The 26519-nt window shown below is 52.1% G+C and overlaps 1 protein-coding gene across 1 annotated transcript in view; it reads right to left on the bottom strand.

The window, feature by feature from the left end:
- Window positions 1-6291: 6291 nt before the first annotated feature.
- The window catches only part of LOC121556275 (cell adhesion molecule 2-like), a 260381-nt gene continuing 240153 nt past the window's right edge, over window positions 6292-26519 (bottom strand). Inside the window, exons 8-9 of the mRNA XM_045212717.1 lie at window positions 7981-8103; window positions 6292-6496 (exon numbers count right to left, since the gene is read on the bottom strand). Of these exons, the coding sequence (XP_045068652.1) occupies window positions 6384-6496; window positions 7981-8103 (236 nt within the window). The 3' untranslated portion in view covers window positions 6292-6383. The remainder of the gene's footprint in view (window positions 6497-7980; window positions 8104-26519) is intronic.

Here is a 26519-nt window from a genome sequence, read left to right as displayed (position 1 = left end):
CACCTTGTCCAGAGAAGACAAGGTGAGTCCTACCATCAGTCATGTGTCATGCCAACAGTAAAGCATCCTGAGACCATTCATGTGTGGGGTTGCTTCTCAGCCAAGGGAGTGGGCTCACTCACAATTTTGCCTAAGAACACAGCCATGAATAAAGAATGGTACCAACACATCCTCCGAGAGCAACTTCTCCCAACCATCCAAGAACAGTTTGGTGATGACCAATGCCTTTTCCAGCATGATGGAGCACCTTGCCATAAGGCAAAAGTAATAACTAAGTGGCTCTGGGAACAAAACATCGACATTTTGGGTCCATGGCCAGGAAACTCCCCAGACCTTAATCCCATTGAGAACTTGTGGTCGATCCTCAAGAGGCGGGTGGACAAACAAAAACCCACAATTCTGACAAACTCCAAGCATTGATTATGCAAGAATGGGCTGCCATCAGTCAGGATGTGGCCCAGAAGTTAATTGACAGCATGCCAGGGCGGATTGCAGAGGTCTTGAAAAAGAAGGGTCAACACTGCAAATATTGACTCTTTGCATAAACTTAATGTAATTGTCAATAAAAGCCTTTGACACTTATGGAATGCTTGTAATTATACTTCAGTATACCATAGTAACATCTGACAAAAATATCTAAAAACACTGAAGCAGCAAACTTTGTGAAGACCAATACTTGTGTCATTCTCAAAACTTTTGACCACGACTGTACAACAAACCACTGTCCTCCTCAATGAAAAGACGGAAACATTTCCAGTGTTTTTTCCATTAAATAATTTTGAAATCAAATAAATTAAAGATGAGATCTGGAAAATGAAAAACAATCTTGTCAAAATGTGTATTACCAAAACTCCATACTTGCACAGTATATACACGCCTTGTGCCAATGCCAAAAAATACAAATATAAAAGTGTATCGCTTAGATACTGGAGGTGGGAACTCCTTTGAAAATAGAGAAATCGGCTAATATACAAATCTGAAGGTATAAGGGATCCCAAAATCTAACAACATTTTTCACAAGTTACCAAATTTAGCAGACACAATATACAGCCGTATGCACAAGGGAAGGGGCTTAGAACAGTATTAACAACATTTAAGATGAAAGACAAATGATACACTGGCTGGTCTGTTATTATGTTGAATAAACCACACGTTTTATTTTATCTGGATTTAATTAAGGGAAAGCAAATGTATCTGCTCTTATTTGAACTATGGTTGTAAAATTCCGGAATACTTCCGGAATCCTCCAACTGGAATTTTCTGAAAATTCTGGAACTTTGGGAAATGTTTCTGAAATGTTGCAGCTCCAAGCGCAACCATTCTTGAGAGGATTTAACTGTTCGCGAAGTAACGAATGTTCAGGGGATGGTTGTTGTGCTTCTGTATTTCTCTTTTCTGTTTAGTGTTTTGGGGGAAGGAAGCCACAGCTTAGCCATAACAGAGTTTTCTCACAATGTACTCAATGTTCCCTAAAATAGAAAATCGTTTTTCAAATAAAAGAACACTAAACTAGTCAACTTCTAATATCCATACAATACAACACTACTCTACGACCCAAAATATAGTGTGGTTCTACATCCCTATGGCAATCGATGGTGCTGTAGATAGATACTAAGTTGCCATGGTGATACTGCTAAGTGGGCTTCTGAACAGGAATATACAGACAAACGGATACATCATGGATACACAGACAGCAGGATTAATCAAGGTCTTGATTGTGCATAGTAAAAAGCAAGACATTAATTGATTGATAGTTGTTTCATTTCATTTGATATAAACCTTCGCCCAGCATCGATTTCGTACATTTTTGGTATTCAGAATGATACTGAGTGTCATGAATGATCAGTCGGTTCGTCTGTCTTAAAGACCCCCTATATAGAATAATGATGAAGAACAAAGTACACAGATATCATATCTCACAACGTCTGGCTAAAGTGTTCACACAAAACCTCTGTCTTATCATTCAACGGGGCCTCTTCTCCTGAGTACAGTTGGTTTTGTACAACCTTTGTCATTTCGTACTGAACAACTTCTCCTGTTTCTAAGTCTATTATTCTCTTGAATACAGTTCTAGTCAGGGGACAGTGAAGGGGTAGTGAAGGGGTAGTGAAGGGGTCAGTGAAGGGGTCAGTGAAGGGGTCAGTGAAGGGGACAGTGAAGGGGTAGTGAAGGGGTAGTGAAGGGGACAGGGAAGGGGACAGTGAAGGGGGTAGTGAAGGGGTAGTGAAGGGGACAGTGAAGGGGTAGTGAAGGGGTAGTGAAGGGGACAGGGAAGGGGACAGTGAAGGGGACAGTGAAGGGGACAGTGAAGGGGTAGTGAAGGGGACAGTGAAGGGGACAATGAAGGGGTAGTGAAGGGGACAGTGAAGGGGTAGTGAAGGGGACAGTGAAGGGGACAGTGAAGGGGACAGTGAAGGGGTAGTGAAGGGGACAGTGAAGGGGTAGTGAAGGGGTAGTGAAGGGGACAGGGAAGGGGACAGTGAAGGGGTAGTGAAGGGATAGTGAAGGGGACAGTGAAGGGGTAGTGAAGGGGTAGTGAAGGGGACAGGGAAGGGGACAGTGAAGGGGACAGTGAAGGGGTAGTGAAGGGGACAGTGAAGGGGACAATGAAGGGGTAGTGAAGGGGACAGTGAAGGGGTAGTGAAGGGGACAGGGAAGGGGACAGTGAAGGGGACAGTGAAGGGGACAGTGAATGGGTAGTGAAGGGGACAGTGAAGGGGACAGTGAAGGGGACAGTGAAGGGGTAGTGAAGGGGAGAGTGAAGGGGTAGTGAAGGGGACAGTGAATGGGTAGTGAAGGGGTAGTGAAGGGGACAGTGAAGGGGAGAGTGAAGGGGAGAGTGAAGGGGACAGTGAAGGGGTAGTGAAGGGGACAGTGAAGGGGTAGTGAAGGGGACAGTGAAGGGGAGAGTGAAGGGGACAGTGAAGGGGACAGTGAATGGGACAGTGAAGGGGTAGTGAAGGGGACAGTGAAGGGGTAGTGAAGGGGTAGTGAAGGGGACAGTGAAGGGGACAGTGAAGGGGACAGTGAAGGGGTAGTGAAGGGGACAGTGAAGGGGTAGTGAAGGGGACAGTGAAGGGGTAGTGAATGGGACAGTGAAGGGGACAGTGAAGGGGTAGTGAAGGGGACAGTGAAGGACACAGTGAAGGGGGCAGTAAAGGGGAGAGTGAAGGGGAGAGTGAAGGGGACAGTGAAGGGGACAGTGAAGGGGAGAGTGAAGGGGACAGTGAAGGGGTAGTGAAGGGGACAGTGAAGGGGTAGTGAAGGGGACAGTGAAGGGGAGAGTGAAGGGGAGAGTGAAGGGGACAGTGAAGGGGTTAGTGAAGGGGACAGTGAAGGGGGCAGTGAAGGGGACAGTGAAGGGGAGAGTGAAGGGGACAGTGAAGGGGACAGTGAATGGGACAGTGAAGGGGTAGTGAAGGGGACAGTGAAGGGGTAGTGAAGGGGTAGTGAAGGGGACAGTGAAGGGGACAGTGAAGGGGACAGTGAAGGGGTAGTGAAGGGGACAGTGAAGGGGTAGTGAAGGGGACAGTGAAGGGATAGTGAATGGGACAGTGAAGGGGACAGTGAAGGGGTAGTGAAGGGGACAGTGAAGGACACAGTGAAGGGGGCAGTAAAGGGGAGAGTGAAGGGAGAGTGAAGGGGACAGTGAAGGGGACAGTGAAGGGGAAAGTGAAGGGGACAGTGAAGGGGTAGTGAAGGGGACAGTGAAGGGGTAGTGAAGGGGACAGTGAAGGGGAGAGTGAAGGGGACAGTGAAGGGGACAGTGAATGGGACAGTGAAGGGGTAGTGAAGGGGACAGTGAAGGGGTAGTGAAGGGGACAGTGAAGGACACAGTGAAGGGGGCAGTAAAGGGGAGAGTGAAGGGGAGAGTGAAGGGGAGAGTGAAGGGGTAGTGAAGGGGTAGTGAAGGGGACAGTGAAGGGGACAGGGAAGGGGACAGTGAATGGGTAGTGAAGGGGACAGTGAAGGGGACAGTGAAGGGGACAGTGAAGGGGTAGTGAAGGGGACAGTGAAGGGGTAGTGAAGGGGACAGTGAAGGGGACAGTGAAGGGGTAGTGAAGGGGACAGTGAAGGGGACAGTGAAGGGGTAGTGAAGGGGACAGTGAAGGGGTAGTGAAGGGGACAGTGAAGGGGTAGTGAATGGGACAGTGAAGGGGACAGTGAAGGGGTAGTGAAGGACACAGTGAAGGACACAGTGAAGGGGGCAGTAAAGGGGAGAGTGAAGGGGAGAGTGAAGGGGACAGTGAAGGGGACAGTGAAGGGGAGAGTGAAGGGGACAGTGAAGGGGTAGTGAAGGGGACAGTGAAGGGGTAGTGAAGGGGACAGTGAAGGGGAGAGTGAAGGGGACAGTGAAGGGGACAGTGAATGGGACAGTGAAGGGGTAGTGAAGGGGACAGTGAAGGGGTAGTGAAGGGGACAGTGAAGGACACAGTGAAGGGGGCAGTAAAGGGGAGAGTGAAGGGGAGAGTGAAGGGGTAGTGAAGGGGTAGTGAAGGGGACAGTGAAGGGGACAGGGAAGGGGACAGGGAAGGGGACAGTAAAAGGGTAGTGAAGGGGACAGATCATCTAAAGTATCACATTCAGTTTGAAAGACATAAGGCGTAACCAGCACACGTATCCATTTCAATAAAAAACTAAAAACGGAAGATGTTTAATTAAACAAACTGTGAGTCTAGAAGCTGTGAAAGACATTTGAAATTAAAAGAAGCCAGAAAAAGAAACAGTTGTGTATCATAATCAGTGTAAATTAATGACATAAAGCAGTTATATAATCGCTGACAGACAGCGTAAATGAAAGCTGTATATTTAGGCACCATGTAAACAAAAGGGAATGTGTGTGTTGTGGACAGGGAGGGTGTGTGTTGTGGACAGGGAGGGTGTGTGTTGTGGACAGGGAGGGTGTGTGTTGTGGACAGGGAGGGTGTGTGTTGTGGACAGGGAGGGTGTGTGTTGTGGACAGGGAGGGTGTGTGTTGTGGACAGGGAGGGTGTGTGTTGTGGACAGGGAGGGTGTGTGTTGTGTACAGGGAGGGTGTGTGTTGTGGACAGGGAGGGTGTGTGTTGTGGACAGGGAGGGTGTGTGTTGTGTACAGGGAGGGTGTGTGTTGTGGACAGGGAGGGTGTGTGTTGTGGACAGGGAGGGTGTGTGTTGTGGACAGGGAGGGTGTGTGTTGTGGACAGGGAGGGTGTGTGTTGTGGACAGGGAGGGTGTGTGTTGTGGACAGGGAGGGTGTGTGTTTCAGGGGTAAGAGATCATGTTACAGGGTACTAATAAAGAGATGGAAGTGGTTTCGTGGATATGCAGATTCTCAGGTTTTTATTTGGCAGATAAAATACGTTAAATCGGAAATAAATATAAAGGCGACATCCCCAGACAGCCAGTAGAGGGCGCTGCCTTTAAAAATGAAAGCCGGCAAAAAAAAATAAGATGATTGGAAAAAAAGACTGAAAAAATAAGTGAAGGATGGAATGATAAAAAAGTAGAACAAAAAGGCCAGCAGGAGAGGGGAATGATGGGAAAACAAGGAGCATTTCCTCTCTGCATACTGCCCAGGGGGTTTCCTCAGTGAGGCAGCAGGGGCAGTGGAGAGGTTCAGATAGAGAGAGAGGTAAAGACAGAGAGAGAGAGGTAAAGACAGAGAGAGCGAGAGAGGTAAATATATAGAGAGAAATAGAGAGGTAAATATATAGAGATAGGTAAAGACAGAGAGAGAGAGAGGTAAAGAGAGAGAGAGAGAGGTAAAGACAGAGAGAGAGAGGTAAAGACAGAGAGAGAGAGAAGTAAAGACAGAGAGAGCGAGAGAGGTAAATATATATAGAGAAATAGAGAGGTAAATATATAGAGATAGGTAAAAATAGAGAGAGAGAGAGGGGAAAAGATAGATAGACGGAAAGAGAGAAGGAGGGAACAGCACAGCCTCCTCTGCAGTCTAAATAAAGTATAGACAGGGACGGAGAGAAAGAGATAGCTAGAGAGATAGAGAGAGAGAGAGAGGGAGATAGAGGGAGATAGAGGGAGAGATAGATAGATAAAGAGAGGGAGATAGAGGGAGAGATAGATAAAGAGAGGGAGAGAGAGAGAGATAGAGGGAGAGATAGATAGATAAAGAGAGGGAGATAGAGGGAGAGATAGATAAAGAGAGGGAGAGAGAGGGAGATAGGGGGAGAGATAGATAAAGAGAGGGAGATAGAGGGAGAGATAGATAAAGAGAGGGAGAGAGAGGGAGATAGGGGGAGAGATAGATAAAGAGAGTGAGAGAGAGGGAGATAGAGGGAGAGATAGATAAAGAGAGTGAGAGAGAGGGAGATAGAGGGAGAGATAGATAAAGAGAAAGAAAGAGAGAGAAAGAGGGGGCAGCAGATCAGAGCGCCCTCTACAGTCTAGATAAAGTACTCCTTCTTCTCCCCATGTGTGTTGCCCTCTGCGTTGATGATAGCCGTATCAGCATCCGGTGCATCGTCCGCTCCTTTGGCCTCGTTGGTCAGGTACGTTCCTATTGGACAACAGACAGGAAGACACTATTTTGAGGTATGTTCCTACTGGACAACAAACAGGAAGACAATACATGAGGTATGTTCCTATTGGACAACAAGCAGGAAACAAAACGTTTTGAAACATTTGGAAACCTGTCTTGCTCCGTTGTGGTCGGTGCTAATCCTGTTTTTTAAACTAATCCTGTTTTTGGGTTTTTTACGTGATGGTCCTTCGAGCCGAATAGGAACATTGTCCCGAAACATCTGCTTGTTGGTGGTCAGTGGGTTATAAACTCTGGTTCTAGTTGATCTGGTGTGTTAGTATTAGGTGTGTTACCTTCATTCCTGGTCATGTATACCTGGTTATTTTAATTGGGTTATAGACACTGGTTAAAGTTGATTAGGTGTGTTATTGTCAGGTGTGTTGGTCAGGTGTGTTGGTCAGGTGTGTTGGTCAGGTGTGTTGTTGTCAGGTGTGTTGGTCAGGTGTGTTGGTCAGGTGTGTTGGTCAGGTGTGTTGGTCAGGTGTGTTGTTGTCAGGTGTGTTGGTCAGGTGTGTTGGTCAGGTGTGTTGTTGTCAGGTGTGTTGGTCAGGTGTGTTGGTCAGGTGTGTGGGTCAGGTGTGTTGGTCAGGTGTGTTATTGTCAGGTGTGTTGGTCAGGTGTGTTGGTCAGGTGTGTGGGTCAGGTGTGTTGGTCAGGTGTGTTATTGTCAGGTGTGTTGGTCAGGTGTGTTGGTCAGGTGTGTTGGTCAGGTGTGTTGGTCAGGTGTGTTGTTGTCAGGTGTGTTGGTCAGGTGTGTTGGTCAGGTGTGTTGGTCAGGTGTGTTGTTGTCAGGTGTGTTGGTCAGGTGTGTTGGTCAGGTGTGTGGGTCAGGTGTGTTGGTCAGGTGTGTTACTGTCAGGTGTGTTGGTCAGGTGTGTTATTGTCAGGTGTGTTGATCAGGTGTATTGGTCAGGTGTATTGGTCAGGTGTGTTGGTCAGGTGTGTTACTGTCAGGTGTGTTGGTCAGGTGTGTTATTGTCAGGTGTGTTGATCAGGTGTGTTACTGTCAGGTGTGTTGGTCAAGTGTGTTATTGTCAGGTGTGTTGGTCAGGTGTGTTGGTCAGGTGTGTTACTGTCAGGTGTGTTGGTCAGGTGTATTGGTCAGGTGTGTTGGTCAGGTGTATTGGTCAGGTGTGTTGGTCAGGTGTGTTATTGTCAGGTGTGTTGATCAGAAGTGTTACTAACAGGTGACCTACCTTTCTGCCTGGCTATGTACCTGATTATAAACTAACTGGATAGACAAAGAGAATTGGTCAGGTGTGTTAGAGATACCAGGAGTTTCACAGGTGTTGTGTGTTACAGATACCGTCAGGTGTGTCCTATCTTTCTGGCAGACTAGGTACCTGACTATTAAACAGCCAATAGATCAACAGTGTTGTAGATACAGGTGATCAGGTGTCCTACTAGCAGGAGACCTACAGCCAGGTGTTGTGTGTTACAGGTACCGTGAGGTGTGTTACCTTTATGCCTGGCCAGGTAGCGGCCCACAAAGATGATTAGACACAACGTAACGAAGAGCACCACCGCCACCACTCCACCAATCAGAGCATGGTCTGGTCCGTGCTGCCCCATGGCGTTGGGATCTAGAGAGCGAGGGAGGGAGGAGAGAGGGAGGGAGGGAGGAGAGAGGGAGGGAGGAGGAGAGAGCGAGGAGGGAGGAGAGAGGGAGGGGGAGAGAGGGAGGGAGGGAGGAGAGAGCGAGGGAGGGAGGAGAGAGGGAGAGAGGAGAGAGGGAGGAGAGATCGAGGGAGGGAGGAGAGAGCGAGGGAGGGAGGAGAGAGGGAGGGAGGAGGAGAGAGCGAGGGAGTGGAAGGGGGAGGGGGAGAGGGAGAGGAGGGGGTAAGGACAGAAGGGAAGGGAGAATGAGTTTCCTGATCTGTCTTATATCTCTCAGATATAGGGCAGACACTTCAGAACAAACTTCCTTTAGATTTTAGTATCCCCTCCGTTCTAGGATATTTGCCTCAGCTAATCAAATCAAATCAATTTGTATTTGTCACATGCGCCGAATACAACAGGTGTAGACCTTACCGTGAAATGTTTACTTACAAGCCCTTAACCAACAATGCAGTTCAAGAAGTAGTTAAGAAAACATTTACTAAATAAACTATAAATTAAAAAATGAAATAAAAAGTAACACAATAAAATTACATAACAATAACGAGGCTATATACAGGGGGTACCGGTACCGAGTCAATGTGCGGGGGCACCGGTTAGTCGACTTAATTTATACATGTAGGAAGGGGTAAAGTGACTATGCATAGATAACAAACCACGGCTACCACTGGTCCACCTTATACAGGCTAGTGGCGCAGCCTGGTCTCATAGACTAAATGTTAATCCGGAACACACAAATTAGTATGATATGTTACGTTTGGTACGGTTACATAAGACAGGTGGAGACTTAAGGCAAAAACATGAAAGTAGGGTGGTTGGTCAGGGTGGATGGGTGGTTGGTCTGGGTGGATGGGTGGTTGGTCAGGGTGGATGGGTGGTTGGTCGGGGTGGATGGGTGGTTGGTCAGGGTGGATGGGTGGTTGGTCAGGGTGGATGGGTGGTTGGTCAGGGTGGATGGGTGGTTGGTCAGGGTGGATGGGTGGTTGGTCGGGGTGGATGGGTGGTTGGTCAGGGTGGATGGGTGGTTGGTCTGGGTGGATGGGTGGTTGGTCAGGGTGGATGGGTGGTTGGTCGGGGTGGATGGGTGGTTGGTCGGGGTGGATGGGTGGTTGGTCGGGGTGGATGGGTGGTTGGTCGGGGTGGATGGGTGGTTGGTCTGGGTGGATGGGTGGTTGGTCGGGGTGGATGGGTGGTTGGTCAGGGTGGATGGGTGGTTGGTCGGGGTGGATGGGTGGTTGGTCGGGGTGGATGGGTAGGCGTATAACGCGATCATCTAGCAAACAGACGGTTGCGAGTTCGAATCTCCTCACTGACAACTTTAGCTAATTAGCAACTTTTCAACTACTTACAAATTTTTAGCTACTTTGCAACTACTTAGTATGTTAGCTAACCCTTCACCTAACCCTTCACCTAACCCTAACCTAACCCTTCACCTAATCCTTCACCTAACCCTTCACCTAACCCTTCACCTAACCCTTCACCTAACCCTAACCCTTCACATAACCCTTCACCTAACCCTAACCTTAACCCTTCACCTAACCCTTCACCTAACCCTTCACCTAACCCTTCACCTAACCCTAACCCTAACCCTTCACCTAACCCTTCACCTAACCCTAACCTAACCCTTCACAACCTAACCCTTCACCTAACCCCTTCACCTAACCCTTCACCTAACCCTAACCCTTCACCTAACCCTTCACCTAACCTTCACCTAACCCTTCACCTAACCCTAACCTTAACCCTTCACCTAACCCTTCACCTAACCCTAACCTTAACCCTAACCTTAACCCTAACCCTAACCCTAACCTTAACCCTTCACCTAACCCTAACCTTAACCCTTCACCTAACCCTAACCTTAACCCTAACCTTAACCCTCCTAACCCTAACCCTAACCCTAACCCTTCACCTAACCCTTCACCTAACCCTTCACCTAACCCTAACCTTAATCCTAACCTAACCCTTCACCTAACCCTTCACCTAACCCTTCACCTAACCCTAACCTTTCACCTAACCCTTCACCTAACCCTTCACCTAACCCTTCACCTAACCCTTCACCTAACCCTAACCTAACCCTTCACCTAACCCTTCACCTAACCCTTCACCTAACCCTAACCTTAACCCTTCACCTAACCCTAACATTAACCCTTTAATCCAACTCCTAACTTTAACCCTAACCCCTAGTCTAGCTAACATTAGCCAGCTAGTTAATGTTAGCCACCTAGCTAGAATTCGTAACATATTATACGTTTTTGAAAATTCGTAATATATTGTACGTTTTCGCAAATTCGTAACATTAATACAAATTGTAATTCGTAACATATCATACAAAATGGAGTGTCTCGGATTTATGTACAGAATAATACAAAATCCCGTTGAGCCCAACGGGACATGCAATCCTTCTCCACGCAATCCGTGACCGCAATGGCCAATGAGGCTCATTAGAAGTGCAACCTACATAAAACACCATACAATTACGCACAAATGTGTAAGTTAACCTTTAGTTTCGACATATAGGCCGCTGTCTAAGGTGTTACTCTCTATACACGGTGTTGACATACGCAAGGGATTGAGGATAACGTTGTGGTAAATTCGAAGGGCACCATGACAGGGACTGGTGCACGCAACTCCATGTCCTCTTCACAGTGTGACGACGCACCTCCATGTCCTCTTCACAGTGTGACCACGCACCTCCATGTCCTCTTCACAGTGTGACCACGCACCTCCATGTCCTCTTCACAGTGTGACCACGCACCTCCATGTCCTCTTCACAGTGTGACGACGCACCTCCATGTCCTCTTCACAGTGTGACCACGCACCTCCATGTCCTCTTCACAGTGTGACGACGCACCTCCATGTCCTCTTCACAGTGTGACCACGCACCTCCATGTCCTCTTCACAGTGTGACCACGCACCTCCATGTCCTCTTCACAGTGTGACGACGCAACTCCATGTCCTCTTCACAGTGTGACGACGCACCTCCATGTCCTCTTCACAGTGTGACCACGCACCTCCATGTCCTCTTCACAGTGTGACGACGCACCGGGACCGTTAGAATGGTGTTGCCTTGGGGATACGCACCTCCATGTCCTCTTCACAGTGTGACCACGCACCTCCATGTCCTCTTCACAGTGCGACCACGCACCTCCATGTCCTCTTCACAGTGTGACCACGCACCTCCATGTCCTCTTCACAGTGTGACCACGCACCTCCATGTCCTCTTCACAGTGTGACCATGCACCTCCATGTCCTCTTCACAGTGTGACGACGCACCTCCATGTCCTCTTCAAAGTGTGACCACGCACCTCCATGTCCTCTTCACAGTGTGACGACGCACCTCCATGTCCTCTTCACAGTGTGACGACGCACCTCCATGTCCTCTTCACAGTGTGACGACGCACCGGGACCGTTAGAATGGTGTTGCCTTGGGGATACGCACCTCCATGTCCTCTTCACAGTGTGACCACGCACCTCCATGTCCTCTTCACAGTGTGACCACGCACCTCCATGTCCTCTTCACAGTGTGACCACGCACCTCCATGTCCTCTTCACAGTGTGACCACGCACCTCCATGTCCTCTTCACAGTGTGACCACGCACCTCCATGTCCCTCTTCACAGTGTGACCACGCACCTCCATGTCCTCTTCACAGTGTGACAACGCACCTCCATGTCCTCTTCACAGTGTGACCACGCACCTCCATGTCCTCTTCACAGTGTGACGACGCACCGGGACCGTTAGAATGGTGTTGCCTTGGGGATACGCACCTCCATGTCCTCTTCACAGTGTGACCACGCACCTCCATGTCCTCTTCACAGTGCGACCACGCACCTCCATGTCCTCTTCACAGTGTGACCACGCACCTCCATGTCCTCTTCACAGTGTGACCACGCACCTCCATGTCCTCTTCACAGTGTGACCACGCACCTCCATGTCCTCTTCACAGTGTGACGACGCACCTCCATGTCCTCTTCACAGTGTGACCACGCACCTCCATGTCCTCTTCACAGTGTGACGACGCAACTCCATGTCCTCTTCACAGTGTGACGACGCACCTCCATGTCCTCTTCACAGTGTGACGACGCACCGGGACCGTTAGAATGGTGTTGCCTTGGGGATACGCACCTCCATGTCCTCTTCACAGTGTGACCACGCACCTCCATGTCCTCTTCACAGTGTGACCACGCACCTCCATGTCCTCTTCACAGTGTGACCACGCACCTCCATGTCCTCTTCACAGTGTGACCACGCACCTCCATGTCCTCTTCACAGTGTGACCACGCACCTCCATGTCCTCTTCACAGTGTGACCACGCACCTCCATGTCCTCTTCACAGTGTGACCACGCACCTCCATGTCCTCTTCACAGTGTGACCACGCACCTCCATGTCCTCTTCACAGTGTGACGACGCACCTCCATGTCCTCTTCACAGTGTGACCACGCACCTCCATGTCCTCTTCACAGTGTGACCACGCACCTCCATGTCCTCTTCACAGTGTGACGACGCACCTCCATGTCCTCTTCACAGTGTGACCACGCACCTCCATGTCCTCTTCACAGTGTGACCACGCACCTCCATGTCCTCTTCACAGTGTGACCACGCACCTCCATGTCCTCTTCACAGTGTGACCACGCACCTCCATGTCCTCTTCACAGTGTGACGACGCACCTCCATGTCCTCTTCACAGTGTGACGACGCACCTCCATGTCCTCTTCACAGTGTGACCACGCACCTCCATGTCCTCTTCACAGTGTGACGACGCACCTCCATGTCCTCTTCACAGTGTGACGACGCACCTCCATGTCCCTCTTCACAGTGTGACCACGCACCTCCATGTCCTCTTCACAGTGTGACGACGCACCTCCATGTCCTCTTCACAGTGTGACGACGCACCGGGACCGTTAGAATGGTGTTGCCTTGGGGATACGCACCTCCATGTCCTCTTCACAGTGTGACCACGCACCTCCATGTCCTCTTCACAGTGTGACCACGCACCTCCATGTCCTCTTCACAGTGTGACGACGCACCTCCATGTCCTCTTCACAGTGTGACGACGCACCTCCATGTCCTCTTCACAGTTTGACCACGCACCTCCATGTCCTCTTCACAGTGTGACCACGCACCTCCATGTCCTCTTCACAGTGTGACCACGCACCTCCATGTCCTCTTCACAGTGTGACCACGCACCTCCATGTCCTCTTCACAGTGTGACGACGCACCTCCATGTCCTCTTCACAGTGTGACCACGCACCTCCATGTCCTCTTCACAGTGTGACGACGCACCGGGACCGTTAGAATGGTGTTGCCTTGGGGATACGCACCTCCATGTCCTCTTCACAGTGTGACCACGCACCTCCATGTCCTCTTCACAGTGTGACCACGCACCTCCATGTCCTCTTCACAGTGTGACGACGCACCTCCATGTCCTCTTCACAGTGTGACGACGCACCTCCATGTCCTCTTCACAGTGTGACGACGCACCTCCATGTCCTCTTCACAGTGTGACCACGCACCTCCATGTCCTCTTCACAGTGTGACCACGCACCTCCATGTCCTCTTCACAGTGTGACCACGCACCTCCATGTCCTCTTCACAGTGTGACGACGCACCTCCATGTCCTCTTCACAGTGTGACCACGCACCTCCATGTCCTCTTCACAGTGTGACGACGCACCTCCATGTCCTCTTCACAGTGTGACCACGCACCTCCATGTCCTCTTCACAGTGTGACCACGCACCTCCATGTCCTCTTCACAGTGTGACGATGCAACTCCATGTCCTCTTCACAGTGTGACGACGCACCTCCATGTCCTCTTCACAGTGTGACGACGCACCGGGACCGTTAGAATGGTGTTGCCTTGGGGATACGCACCTCCATGTCCTCTTCACAGTGTGACCACGCACCTCCATGTCCTCTTCACAGTGTGACCACGCACCTCCATGTCCTCTTCACAGTGTGACGACGCAACTCCATGTCCTCTTCACAGTGTGACGACGCACCTCCATGTCCTCTTCACAGTGTGACGACGCACCGGGACCGTTAGAATGGTGTTGCCTTGGGGATACGCACCTCCATGTCCTCTTCACAGTGTGACCACGCACCTCCATGTCCTCTTCACAGTGCGACCACGCACCTCCATGTCCTCTTCACAGTGTGACCACGCACCTCCATGTCCTCTTCACAGTGTGACCACGCACCTCCATGTCCTCTTCACAGTGTGACCACGCACCTCCATGTCCTCTTCACAGTGTGACGACGCACCTCCATGTCCTCTTCAAAGTGTGACCACGCACCTCCATGTCCTCTTCACAGTGTGACGACGCAACTCCATGTCCTCTTCACAGTGTGACGACGCACCTCCATGTCCTCTTCACAGTGTGACGACGCACTCGGGACCGTTAGAATGGTGTTGCCTTGGGGATACGCACCTCCATGTCCTCTTCACAGTGTGACCACGCACCTCCATGTCCTCTTCACAGTGTGACCACGCACCTCCATGTCCTCTTCACAGTGTGACCACGCACCTCCATGTCCTCTTCACAGTGTGACGACGCACCTCCATGTCCTCTTCACAGTGTGACCACGCACCTCCATGTCCTCTTCACAGTGTGACCACGCACCTCCATGTCCTCTTCACAGTGTGACGACGCACCGGGACCGTTAGAATGGTGTTGCCTTGGGGATACGCACCTCCATGTCCTCTTCACAGTGTGACCACGCACCTCCATGTCCTCTTCACAGTGTGACCACGCACCTCCATGTCCTCTTCACAGTGTGACCACGCACCTCCATGTCCTCTTCACAGTGTGACCACGCACCTCCATGTCCTCTTCACAGTGTGACCACGCACCTCCATGTCCTCTTCACAGTGTGACCACGCACCTCCATGTCCTCTTCACAGTGTGACCACGCACCTCCATGTCCTCTTCACAGTGTGACCACGCACCTCCATGTCCTCTTCACAGTGTGACGACGCACCTCCATGTCCTCTTCACAGTGTGACCACGCACCTCCATGTCCTCTTCACAGTGTGACGACGCAACTCCATGTCCTCTTCACAGTGTGACGACGCACCTCCATGTCCTCTTCACAGTGTGACGACGCACCGGGACCGTTAGAATGGTGTTGCCTTGGGGATACGCACCTCCATGTCCTCTTCACAGTGTGACCACGCACCTCCATGTCCTCTTCACAGTGTGACCACGCACCTCCATGTCCTCTTCACAGTGTGACCACGCACCTCCATGTCCTCTTCACAGTGTGACCACGCACCTCCATGTCCTCTTCACAGTGTGACCACGCACCTCCATGTCCTCTTCACAGTGTGACCACGCACCTCCATGTCCTCTTCACAGTGTGACCACGCACCTCCATGTCCTCTTCACAGTGTGACCACGCACCTCCATGTCCTCTTCACAGTGTGACGACGCACCTCCATGTCCTCTTCACAGTGTGACCACGCACCTCCATGTCCTCTTCACAGTGTGACCACGCACCTCCATGTCCTCTTCACAGTGTGACGACGCACCTCCATGTCCTCTTCACAGTGTGACCACGCACCTCCATGTCCTCTTCACAGTGTGACGACGCACCTCCATGTCCTCTTCACAGTGTGACGACGCACCGGGACCGTTAGAATGGTGTTGCCTTGGGGATACGCACCTCCATGTCCTCTTCACAGTGTGACCACGCACCTCCATGTCCTCTTCACAGTGTGACCACGCACCTCCATGTCCTCTTCACAGTGTGACCACGCACCTCCATGTCCTCTTCACAGTGTGACCACGCACCTCCATGTCCTCTTCACAGTGTGACCACGCACCTCCATGTACTCTTCACAGTGTGACCACGCACCTCCATGTCCTCTTCACAGTGTGACCACGCACCTCCATGTCCTCTTCACAGTGTGACCACGCACCTCCATGTCCTCTTCACAGTGTGACGACGCACCGGGACCGTTAGAATGGTGTTGCCTTGGGGATACGCACCTCCATGTCCTCTTCACAGTGTGACCACGCACCTCCATGTCCTCTTCACAGTGCGACCACGCACCTCCATGTCCTCTTCACAGTGTGACCACGCACCTCCATGTCCTCTTCACAGTGTGACCACGCACCTCCATGTCCTCTTCACAGTGTGACCACGCACCTCCATGTCCTCTTCACAGTGTGACGACGCACCTCCATGTCCTCTTCACAGTGTGACCACGCACCTCCATGTCCTCTTCACAGTGTGACGACGCAACTCCATGTCCTCTTCACAGTGTGACGACGCACCTCCATGTCCTCTTCACAGTGTGACGACGCACCGGGACCGTTAGAATGGTGTTGCCTTGGGGATACGCACCTCCATGTCCTCTTCACAGTGTGACCACGCACCTCCATGTCCTCTTCACAGTGTGACCACGCACCTCCATGTCCTCTTCACAGTGTGACCACGCACCTCCATGTCCTCTTCACAGTGTGACCACGCACCTCCATGTCCTCTTCACAGTGTGACCACGCACCTCCATGTCCTCTTCACAGTGTGACCACGCACCTCCATGTCCTCTTCACAGTGTGACCACGCACCTCCATGTCCTCTTCACAGTGTGACCACGCACCTCCATGTCCTCTTCACAGTGTGACGACGCACCTCCATGTCCTCTTCACAGTGTGACCACGCACCTCCATGTCCTCTTCACAGTGTGACCACGCACCTCCATGTCCTCTTCACAGTGTGACGACGCACCTCCATGTCCTCTTCACAGTGTGACCACGCACCTCCATGTCCTCTTCACAGTGTGACCACGCACCTCCATGTCCTCTTCACAGTGTGACCACGCACCTCCATGTCCTCTTCACAGTGTGACCACGCACCTCCATGTCCTCTTCACAGTGTGACGACGCACCTCCATGTCCTCTTCACAGTGTGACGACGCACCTCCATGTCCTCTTCACAGTGTGACCACGCACCTCCATGTCCTCTTCACAGTGTGACGACGCACCTCCATGTCCTCTTCACAGTGTGACGACGCACCTCCATGTCCTCTTCACAGTGTGACCACGCACCTCCATGTCCTCTTCACAGTGTGACGACGCACCTCCATGTCCTCTTCACAGTGTGACGACGCACTGGGACCGTTAGAATGGTGTTGCCTTGGGGATACGCACCTCCATGTCCTCTTCACAGTGTGACCACGCACCTCCATGTCCTCTTCACAGTGTGACCACGCACCTCCATGTCCTCTTCACAGTGTGACGACGCACCTCCATGTCCTCTTCACAGTGTGACGACGCACCTCCATGTCCTCTTCACAGTTTGACCACGCACCTCCATGTCCTCTTCACAGTGTGACCACGCACCTCCATGTCCTCTTCACAGTGTGACCACGCACCTCCATGTCCTCTTCACAGTGTGACCACGCACCTCCATGTCCTCTTCACAGTGTGACGACGCACCTCCATGTCCTCTTCACAGTGTGACCACGCACCTCCATGTCCTCTTCACAGTGTGACGACGCACCGGGACCGTTAGAATGGTGTTGCCTTGGGGATACGCACCTCCATGTCCTCTTCACAGTGTGACCACGCACCTCCATGTCCTCTTCACAGTGTGACCACGCACCTCCATGTCCTCTTCACAGTGTGACGACGCACCTCCATGTCCTCTTCACAGTGTGACGACGCACCTCCATGTCCTCTTCACAGTGTGACGACGCACCTCCATGTCCTCTTCACAGTGTGACCACGCACCTCCATGTCCTCTTCACAGTGTGACCACGCACCTCCATGTCCTCTTCACAGTGTGACCACGCACCTCCATGTCCTCTTCACAGTGTGACGACGCACCTCCATGTCCTCTTCACAGTGTGACCACGCACCTCCATGTCCTCTTCACAGTGTGACGACGCACCTCCATGTCCTCTTCACAGTGTGACCACGCACCTCCATGTCCTCTTCACAGTGTGACCACGCACCTCCATGTCCTCTTCACAGTGTGACGATGCAACTCCATGTCCTCTTCACAGTGTGACGACGCACCTCCATGTCCTCTTCACAGTGTGACGACCTTTGCACCGGGACCGTTAGAATGGTGTTGCCTTGGGGATACGCACCTCCATGTCCTCTTCACAGTGTGACCACGCACCTCCATGTCCTCTTCACAGTGTGACCACGCACCTCCATGTCCTCTTCACAGTGTGACGACGCAACTCCATGTCCTCTTCACAGTGTGACGACGCACCTCCATGTCCTCTTCACAGTGTGACGACGCACCGGGACCGTTAGAATGGTGTTGCCTTGGGGATACGCACCTCCATGTCCTCTTCACAGTGTGACCACGCACCTCCATGTCCTCTTCACAGTGCGACCACGCACCTCCATGTCCTCTTCACAGTGTGACCACGCACCTCCATGTCCTATCACAGTGTGACCACGCACCTCCATGTCCTCTTCACAGTGTGACCACGCACCTCCATGTCCTCTTCACAGTGTGACGACGCACCTCCATGTCCTCTTCAAAGTGTGACCACGCACCTCCATGTCCTCTTCACAGTGTGACGACGCAACTCCATGTCCTCTTCACAGTGTGACGACGCACCTCCATGTCCTCTTCACAGTGTGACGACGCACCGGGACCGTTAGAATGGTGTTGCCTTGGGGATACGCACCTCCATGTCCTCTTCACAGTGTGACCACGCACCTCCATGTCCTCTTCACAGTGTGACCACGCACCTCCATGTCCTCTTCACAGTGTGACCACGCACCTCCATGTCCTCTTCACAGTGTGACCACGCACCTCCATGTCCTCTTCACAGTGTGACCACGCACCTCCATGTCCTCTTCACAGTGTGACCACGCACCTCCATGTCCTCTTCACAGTGTGACGACGCACCGGGACCGTTAGAATGGTGTTGCCTTGGGGATACGCACCTCCATGTCCTCTTCACAGTGTGACCACGCACCTCCATGTCCTCTTCACAGTGCGACCACGCACCTCCATGTCCTCTTCACAGTGTGACCACGCACCTCCATGTCCTCTTCACAGTGTGACCACGCACCTCCATGTCCTCTTCACAGTGTGACCACGCACCTCCATGTCCTCTTCACAGTGTGACGACGCACCTCCATGTCCTCTTCACAGTGTGACCACGCACCTCCATGTCCTCTTCACAGTGTGACGACGCAACTCCATGTCCTCTTCACAGTGTGACGACGCACCTCCATGTCCTCTTCACAGTGTGACGACGCTATCGGGACCGTTAGAATGGTGTTGCCTTGGGGATACGCACCTCCATGTCCTCTTCACAGTGTGACCACGCACCTCCATGTCCTCTTCACAGTGTGACCACGCACCTCCATGTCCTCTTCACAGTGTGACCACGCACCTCCATGTCCTCTTCACAGTGTGACCACGCACCTCCATGTCCTCTTCACAGTGTGACCACGCACCTCCATGTCCTCTTCACAGTGTGACCACGCACCTCCATGTCCTCTTCACAGTGTGACCACGCACCTCCATGTCCTCTTCACAGTGTGACCACGCACCTCCATGTCCTCTTCACAGTGTGACGACGCACCTCCATGTCCTCTTCACAGTGTGACCACGCACCTCCATGTCCTCTTCACAGTGTGACCACGCACCTCCATGTCCTCTTCACAGTGTGACGACGCACCTCCATGTCCTCTTCACAGTGTGACCACGCACCTCCATGTCCTCTTCACAGTGTGACCACGCACCTCCATGTCCTCTTCACAGTGTGACCACGCACCTCCATGTCCTCTTCACAGTGTGACCACGCACCTCCATGTCCTCTTCACAGTGTGACGACGCACCTCCATGTCCTCTTCACAGTGTGACGACGCACCTCCATGTCCTCTTCACAGTGTGACCATGCACCTCCATGTCCTCTTCACAGTGTGACGACGCACCTCCATGTCCTCTTCACAGTGTGACGACGCTTACCGGGACCGTTAGAATGGTGTTGCCTTGGGGATACGCACCTCCATGTCCTCTTCACAGTGTGACCACGCACCTCCATGTCCTCTTCACAGTGTGACCATGCACCTCCATGTCCTCTTCACAGTGTGACGACGCACCTCCATGTCCTCTTCACAGTGTGACGACGCACCTCCATGTCCTCTTCACAGTGTGACCACGCACCTCCATGTCCTCTTCACAGTGTGACCACGCACCTCCATGTCCTCTTCACAGTGTGACGACGCACCTCCATGTCCTCTTCACAGTGTGACGACGCACTTTCGGGACCGTTAGAATGGTGTTGCCTTGGGGATACGCACCTCCATGTCCTCTTCACAGTGTGACCACGCACCTCCATGTCCTCTTCACAGTGTGACCACGCACCTCCATGTCCTCTTCACAGTGTGACGACGCACCTCCATGTCCTCTTCACAGTGTGACGACGCACCTCCATGTCCTCTTCACAGTTTGACCACGCACCTCCATGTCCTCTTCACAGTGTGACCACGCACCTCCATGTCCTCTTCACAGTGTGACCACGCACCTCCATGTCCTCTTCACAGTGTGACCACGCACCTCCATGTCCTCTTCACAGTGTGACGACGCACCTCCATGTCCTCTTCACAGTGTGACCACGCACCTCCATGTCCTCTTCACAGTGTGACCACGCACCTCCATGTCCTCTTCACAGTGTGACCACGCACCTCCATGTCCTCTTCACAGTGTGACCACGCACCTCCATGTCCTCTTCACAGTGTGACCACGCACCTCCATGTCCTCTTCACAGTGTGACCACGCACCTCCATGTCCTCTTCACAGTGTGACCACGCACCTCCATGTCCTCTTCACAGTGTGACCACGCACCTCCATGTCCTCTTCACAGTGTGACCACGCACCTCCATGTCCTCTTCACAGTGTGACCACGCACCTCCATGTCCTCTTCACAGTGTGACCACGCACCTCCATGTCCTCTTCACAGTGTGACCACGCACCTCCATGTCCTCTTCACAGTGTGACCACGCACCTCCATGTCCTCTTCACAGTGTGACGACGCACCTCCATGTCCTCTTCACAGTGTGACCACGCACCTCCATGTCCTCTTCACAGTGTGACCACGCACCTCCATGTCCTCTTCACAGTGTGACGACGCACCTCCATGTCCTCTTCACAGTGTGACCACGCACCTCCATGTCCTCTTCACAGTGTGACCACGCACCTCCATGTCCTCTTCACAGTGTGACCACGCACCTCCATGTCCTCTTCACAGTGTGACGACGCTTTCGGGACCGTTAGAAGGGTGTTGCCTTGGGGATACGCACCTCCATGTCCTCTTCACAGTGTGACCACGCACCTCCATGTCCTCTTCACAGTGTGACCACGCACCTCCATGTCCTCTTCACAGTGTGACCACGCACCTCCATGTCCTCTTCACAGTGTGACCACGCACCTCCATGTCCTCTTCACAGTGTGACGACGCACCTCCATGTCCTCTTCACAGTGTGACCACGCACCTCCATGTCCTCTTCACAGTGTGACGACGCACCTCCATGTCCTCTTCACAGTGTGACGACGCACCTCCATGTCCTCTTCACAGTGTGACCACGCACCTCCATGTCCTCTTCACAGTGTGACCACGCACCTCCATGTCCTCTTCACAGTGTGACCACGCACCTCCATGTCCTCTTCACAGTGTGACCACGCACCTCCATGTCCTCTTCACAGTGTGACCACGCACCTCCATGTCCTCTTCACAGTGTGACCACGCACCTCCATGTCCTCTTCACAGTGTGACCACGCACCTCCATGTCCCTCTTCACAGTGTGACCACGCACCTCCATGTCCTCTTCACAGTGTGACCACGCACCTCCATGTCCTCTTCACAGTGTGACCACGCACCTCCATGTCCTCTTCACAGTGTGACGACGCACCTCCATGTCCTCTTCACAGTGTGACCACGCACCTCCATGTCCTCTTCACAGTGTGACGACGCACCTCCATGTCCTCTTCACAGTGTGACCACGCACCTCCATGTCCCCTTCACAGTGTGACCACGCACCTCCATGTCCTCTTCACAGTGTGACCACGCACCTCCATGTCCTCTTCACAGTGTGACCACGCACCTCCATGTCCTCTTCACAGTTTGACGACGCAACTCCATGTCCTCTTCACAGTGTGACCACGCACCTCCATGTCCTCTTCACAGTGTGACCACGCACCTCCATGTCCTCTTCACAGTGTGACCACGCACCTCCATGTCCTCTTCACAGTGTGACGACGCACCTCCATGTCCTCTTCACAGTGTGACCACGCACCTCCATGTCCTCTTCACAGTGTGACCACGCACCTCCATGTCCTCTTCACAGTGTGACGACGCACCTCCATGTCCTCTTCACAGTGTGACCACGCACCTCCATGTCCTCTTCACAGTGTGACGACGCACCTCCATGTCCTCTTCACAGTGTGACCACGCACCTCCATGTCCTCTTCACAGTGTGACCACGCACCTCCATGTCCTCTTCACAGTGTGACGACGCACCTCCATGTCCTCTTCACAGTGTGACCACGCACCTCCATGTCCTCTTCACAGTGTGACCACGCACCTCCATGTCCTCTTCACAGTGTGACCACGCACCTCCATGTCCTCTTCACAGTGTGACCACGCACCTCCATGTCCTCTTCACAGTGTGACGACGCACCTCCATGTCCTCTTCACAGTGTGACCACGCACCTCCATGTCCTCTTCACAGTGTGACCACGCACCTCCATGTCCTCTTCAGTGTGACGACGCACCTCCATGTCCTCTTCACAGTGTGACCACGCACCTCCATGTCCTCTTCACAGTGTGACGACGCACCTCCATGTCCTCTTCACAGTGTGACCACGCACCTCCATGTCCTCTTCACAGTGTGACCACGCACCTCCATGTCCTCTTCACAGTGTGATGACGCACCTCCATGTCCTCTTCACAGTGTGACCACGCACCTCCATGTCCTCTTCACAGTGTGACCACGCACCTCCATGTCCTCTTCACAGTGTGACCACGCACCTCCATGTCCTCTTCACAGTGTGACCACGCACCTCCATGTCCTCTTCACAGTGTGACGACGCACCTCCATGTCCTCTTCACAGTGTGACCACGCACCTCCATGTCCTCTTCACAGTGTGACCACGCACCTCCATGTCCCCTTCACAGTGTGACCACGCACCTCCATGTCCTCTTCACAGTGTGACGACGCACCTCCATGTCCTCTTCACAGTGTGACCACGCACCTCCATGTCCTCTTCACAGTGTGACGACGCACCTCCATGTCCTCTTCACAGTGTGACCACGCACCTCCATGTCCTCTTCACAGTGTGACCACGCACCTCCATGTCCTCTTCACAGTGTGACCACGCACCTCCATGTCCTCTTCACAGTGTGACGACTTTCCGGGACCGTTAGAATGGTGTTGCCTTGGGGATACGCACCTCCATGTCCTCTTCACAGTGTGACCACGCACCTCCATGTCCTCTTCACAGTGTGACCACGCACCTCCATGTCCTCTTCACAGTGTGACCACGCACCTCCATGTCCTCTTCACAGTGTGACCACGCACCTCCATGTCCTCTTCACAGTGTGACCACGCACCTCCATGTCCTCTTCACAGTGTGACGACGCACCTCCATGTCCTCTTCACAGTGTGACCACGCACCTCCATGTCCTCTTCACAGTGTGACGACGCACTGGGACCGTTAGAATGGTGTTGCCTTGGGGATACGCACCTCCATGTCCTCTTCACAGTGTGACCACGCACCTCCATGTCCTCTTCACAGTGTGACCACGCACCTCCATGTCCTCTTCACAGTGTGACGACGCACCGGGACCGTTAGAATGGTGTTGCCTTGGGGATACGCACCTCCATGTCCTCTTCACAGTGTGACCACGCACCTCCATGTCCTCTTCACAGTGTGACCACGCACCTCCATGTCCTCTTCACAGTGTGACGACGCACCGGGACCGTTAGAATGGTGTTGCCTTGGGGATACGCACCTCCATGTCCTCTTCACAGTGTGACCACGCACCTCCATGTCCTCTTCACAGTGTGACCACGCACCTCCATGTCCTCTTCACAGTGTGACCACGCACCTCCATGTCCTCTTCACAGTGTGACGACGCACCTCCATGTCCTCTTCACAGTGTGACGACGCACCTCCATGTCCTCTTCACAGTGTGACGACGCACCTCCATGTCCTCTTCACAGTGTGACGACGCACCTCCATGTCCTCTTCACAGTGTGACCACGCACCTCCATGTCCTCTTCACAGTGTGACCACGCACCTCCATGTCCTCTTCACAGTGTGACGACGCACCTCCATGTCCTCTTCACAGTGTGACGACGCACCGGGACCGTTAGAATGGTGTTGCCTTGGGGATACTGTGTGTGACGCCTGTTTGAACCAGGTCATAGTAGGCAACCTCTTCCAGGTCATAGTAGGCAACCTCTTCCAGGTCATAGTAGGCAACCTCTTCCAGGTCATAGTAGGCAACCTCTTCCAGGTCATAGTAGGCAACCTCTTCCAGGTCATAGTAGGCAACCTCTTCCAGGTCATAGTAGGCAACCTCTTCCAGGTCATAGTAGGCAACCTCTTCCAGGTCATAGTAGGCATACTTATAATAATATGGTTATTATGTGCTGAAAGAGAAAGGATTTCCTCGTTACTAAAGCTGATTCTAAAGTATAGTTTTTCATCCAGGTCATCTAACTCAGGCATTTCAACAGCAACAGACACTTTGAAAATGACTTTATTCTCTGAATTACATTTCGAGTTAATTCTCGAAATATTGCCACTTTATTCTCAAAATGATATTCAGAATAGACCATAGCAGAATAGACCAGTGAATGTAGAGTCATAGCAGAATAGACCAGTGAATGTAGAGGCAAGTCAGTTATTAGTGTTATTAGGAAAGAAGCCATGACTATAGAAGCATATAGACCAGTGAATATAGACCATGTCCTCTATGGAGTACTCTGGGAGGATCCCAAATGCCACCCTATTCCTCATATAGTGCACTACTTTTGACCAGGGTGCAGCTCTTGTGAGGGGCCCTTCCCACGACTCCACAGAGGCTTTCTCCCACGAGCCCTAGTTTCTGTCCTATGTCCCATTTTTAAATCCTCACCGAATGGAATGAATAGTGATTATTTTATTCAGACACATCATATGTCATTGGACTGCATAGAAAAGGAGAAGGAACAGTAATACATGTGGCTTTGTTTTCACTGACGCCAAACTACAGCAGACACACGACTCTCTGAGTAGCTCATTTGGTGTGTGTGGGAGTAACAGGCAGATAGCTGATAGGGGGCAGTCAGACAGACAGAGAGAACAGAGGGAGGAGAGAGACAGACTAATCTGAACACATAAACAACAGACTGACAGACGCTCTGCTCTCCATCTCTCCATCTCCCCCGCCCTCTCTCTCTCTCTCTCTCTCTCTCTCTCTCTCTCTCTCTCTCTCTCTCTCTCTCTCTCTCTCTCTCTCTCTCTCTCTCTCTCTCTCTCTCTCTCTCTCTCTCTCTCTCTCTCTCTCTCTCTCTCTCTCTCTCTCTCTCTCTCTCTCTCTCCTCTCTCCTCTCTCTCCCTTTCTCCATCTCCCCACCTCTCTCTCTCCTCTCTCTCTCCATCTCCCCCCTCTCGCTCTCCTCTCTCTCTCCATCTCTCCATCCCCCCCTCTCTCTCTCCTCTCTCTCTCTCTCTCTCTCTCTCTCTCTCTCTCTCTCTCTCTCTCTCTCTCTCTCTCTCTCTCTCTCTCTCTCTCTCTCTCTCTCTCTCTCTCTCTCTCTCTCCCCATCTCCCCCAGCCCTCTCTCTCTGTCCTCTCTCCTCTCTCTCCCTTTCTCCATCTCCCCACCTCTCTCTCTCCTCTCTCTCTCCATCTCCCCCTCTCGCTCTCCTCTCTCTCTCCATCTCTCCATCCCCCTTCTCTCTCTCCTCTCTCTCTCTCTCTCCTCTCTTGCTCCATCTCTCCATCTCCCCCTCTCTCTCTCCCTCTCTCCTCTCTCTCTCCCCGCTCTCTCTCTCCTCTCTCTCTCCCTCTCTCCTCTCTCTCCTCTCTCTCTGTCCTCCCTCCCCCTTCCCTCCCTCCCCCTCCCTCCCCTCTCTCTCTCTCTGTCCTCTGTCTCTCTGTCCTCTCTCTCTCTCACACACACTCCTTCCTAATTGTCTAGGCTGATGTTCCAGTGTTTAAAACTGAGGACAGTGCTATTGGCATCACATGTACCTACCTACCTACCCAGGGCCTTTCAGGGGGCACGTGCATCTAAATTAAACAAATCATATCTTGAAATTCATAACATAACGTAACATACATGTTTTCAGTTTCGGCTTATTTATTTCTACAACAACACACTCATCAGCTGATCATTGATGTTGATGATTGATTT

Source organism: Coregonus clupeaformis, unplaced genomic scaffold, assembly GCF_020615455.1.
Source record: "Coregonus clupeaformis isolate EN_2021a unplaced genomic scaffold, ASM2061545v1 scaf0045, whole genome shotgun sequence".
Taxonomy (NCBI): Eukaryota; Metazoa; Chordata; class Actinopteri; order Salmoniformes; family Salmonidae; genus Coregonus; species Coregonus clupeaformis.
The sequence above is the reverse complement of the archived record's forward strand: the minus strand, read 5'-3'. Positions and strand labels throughout refer to the sequence as shown.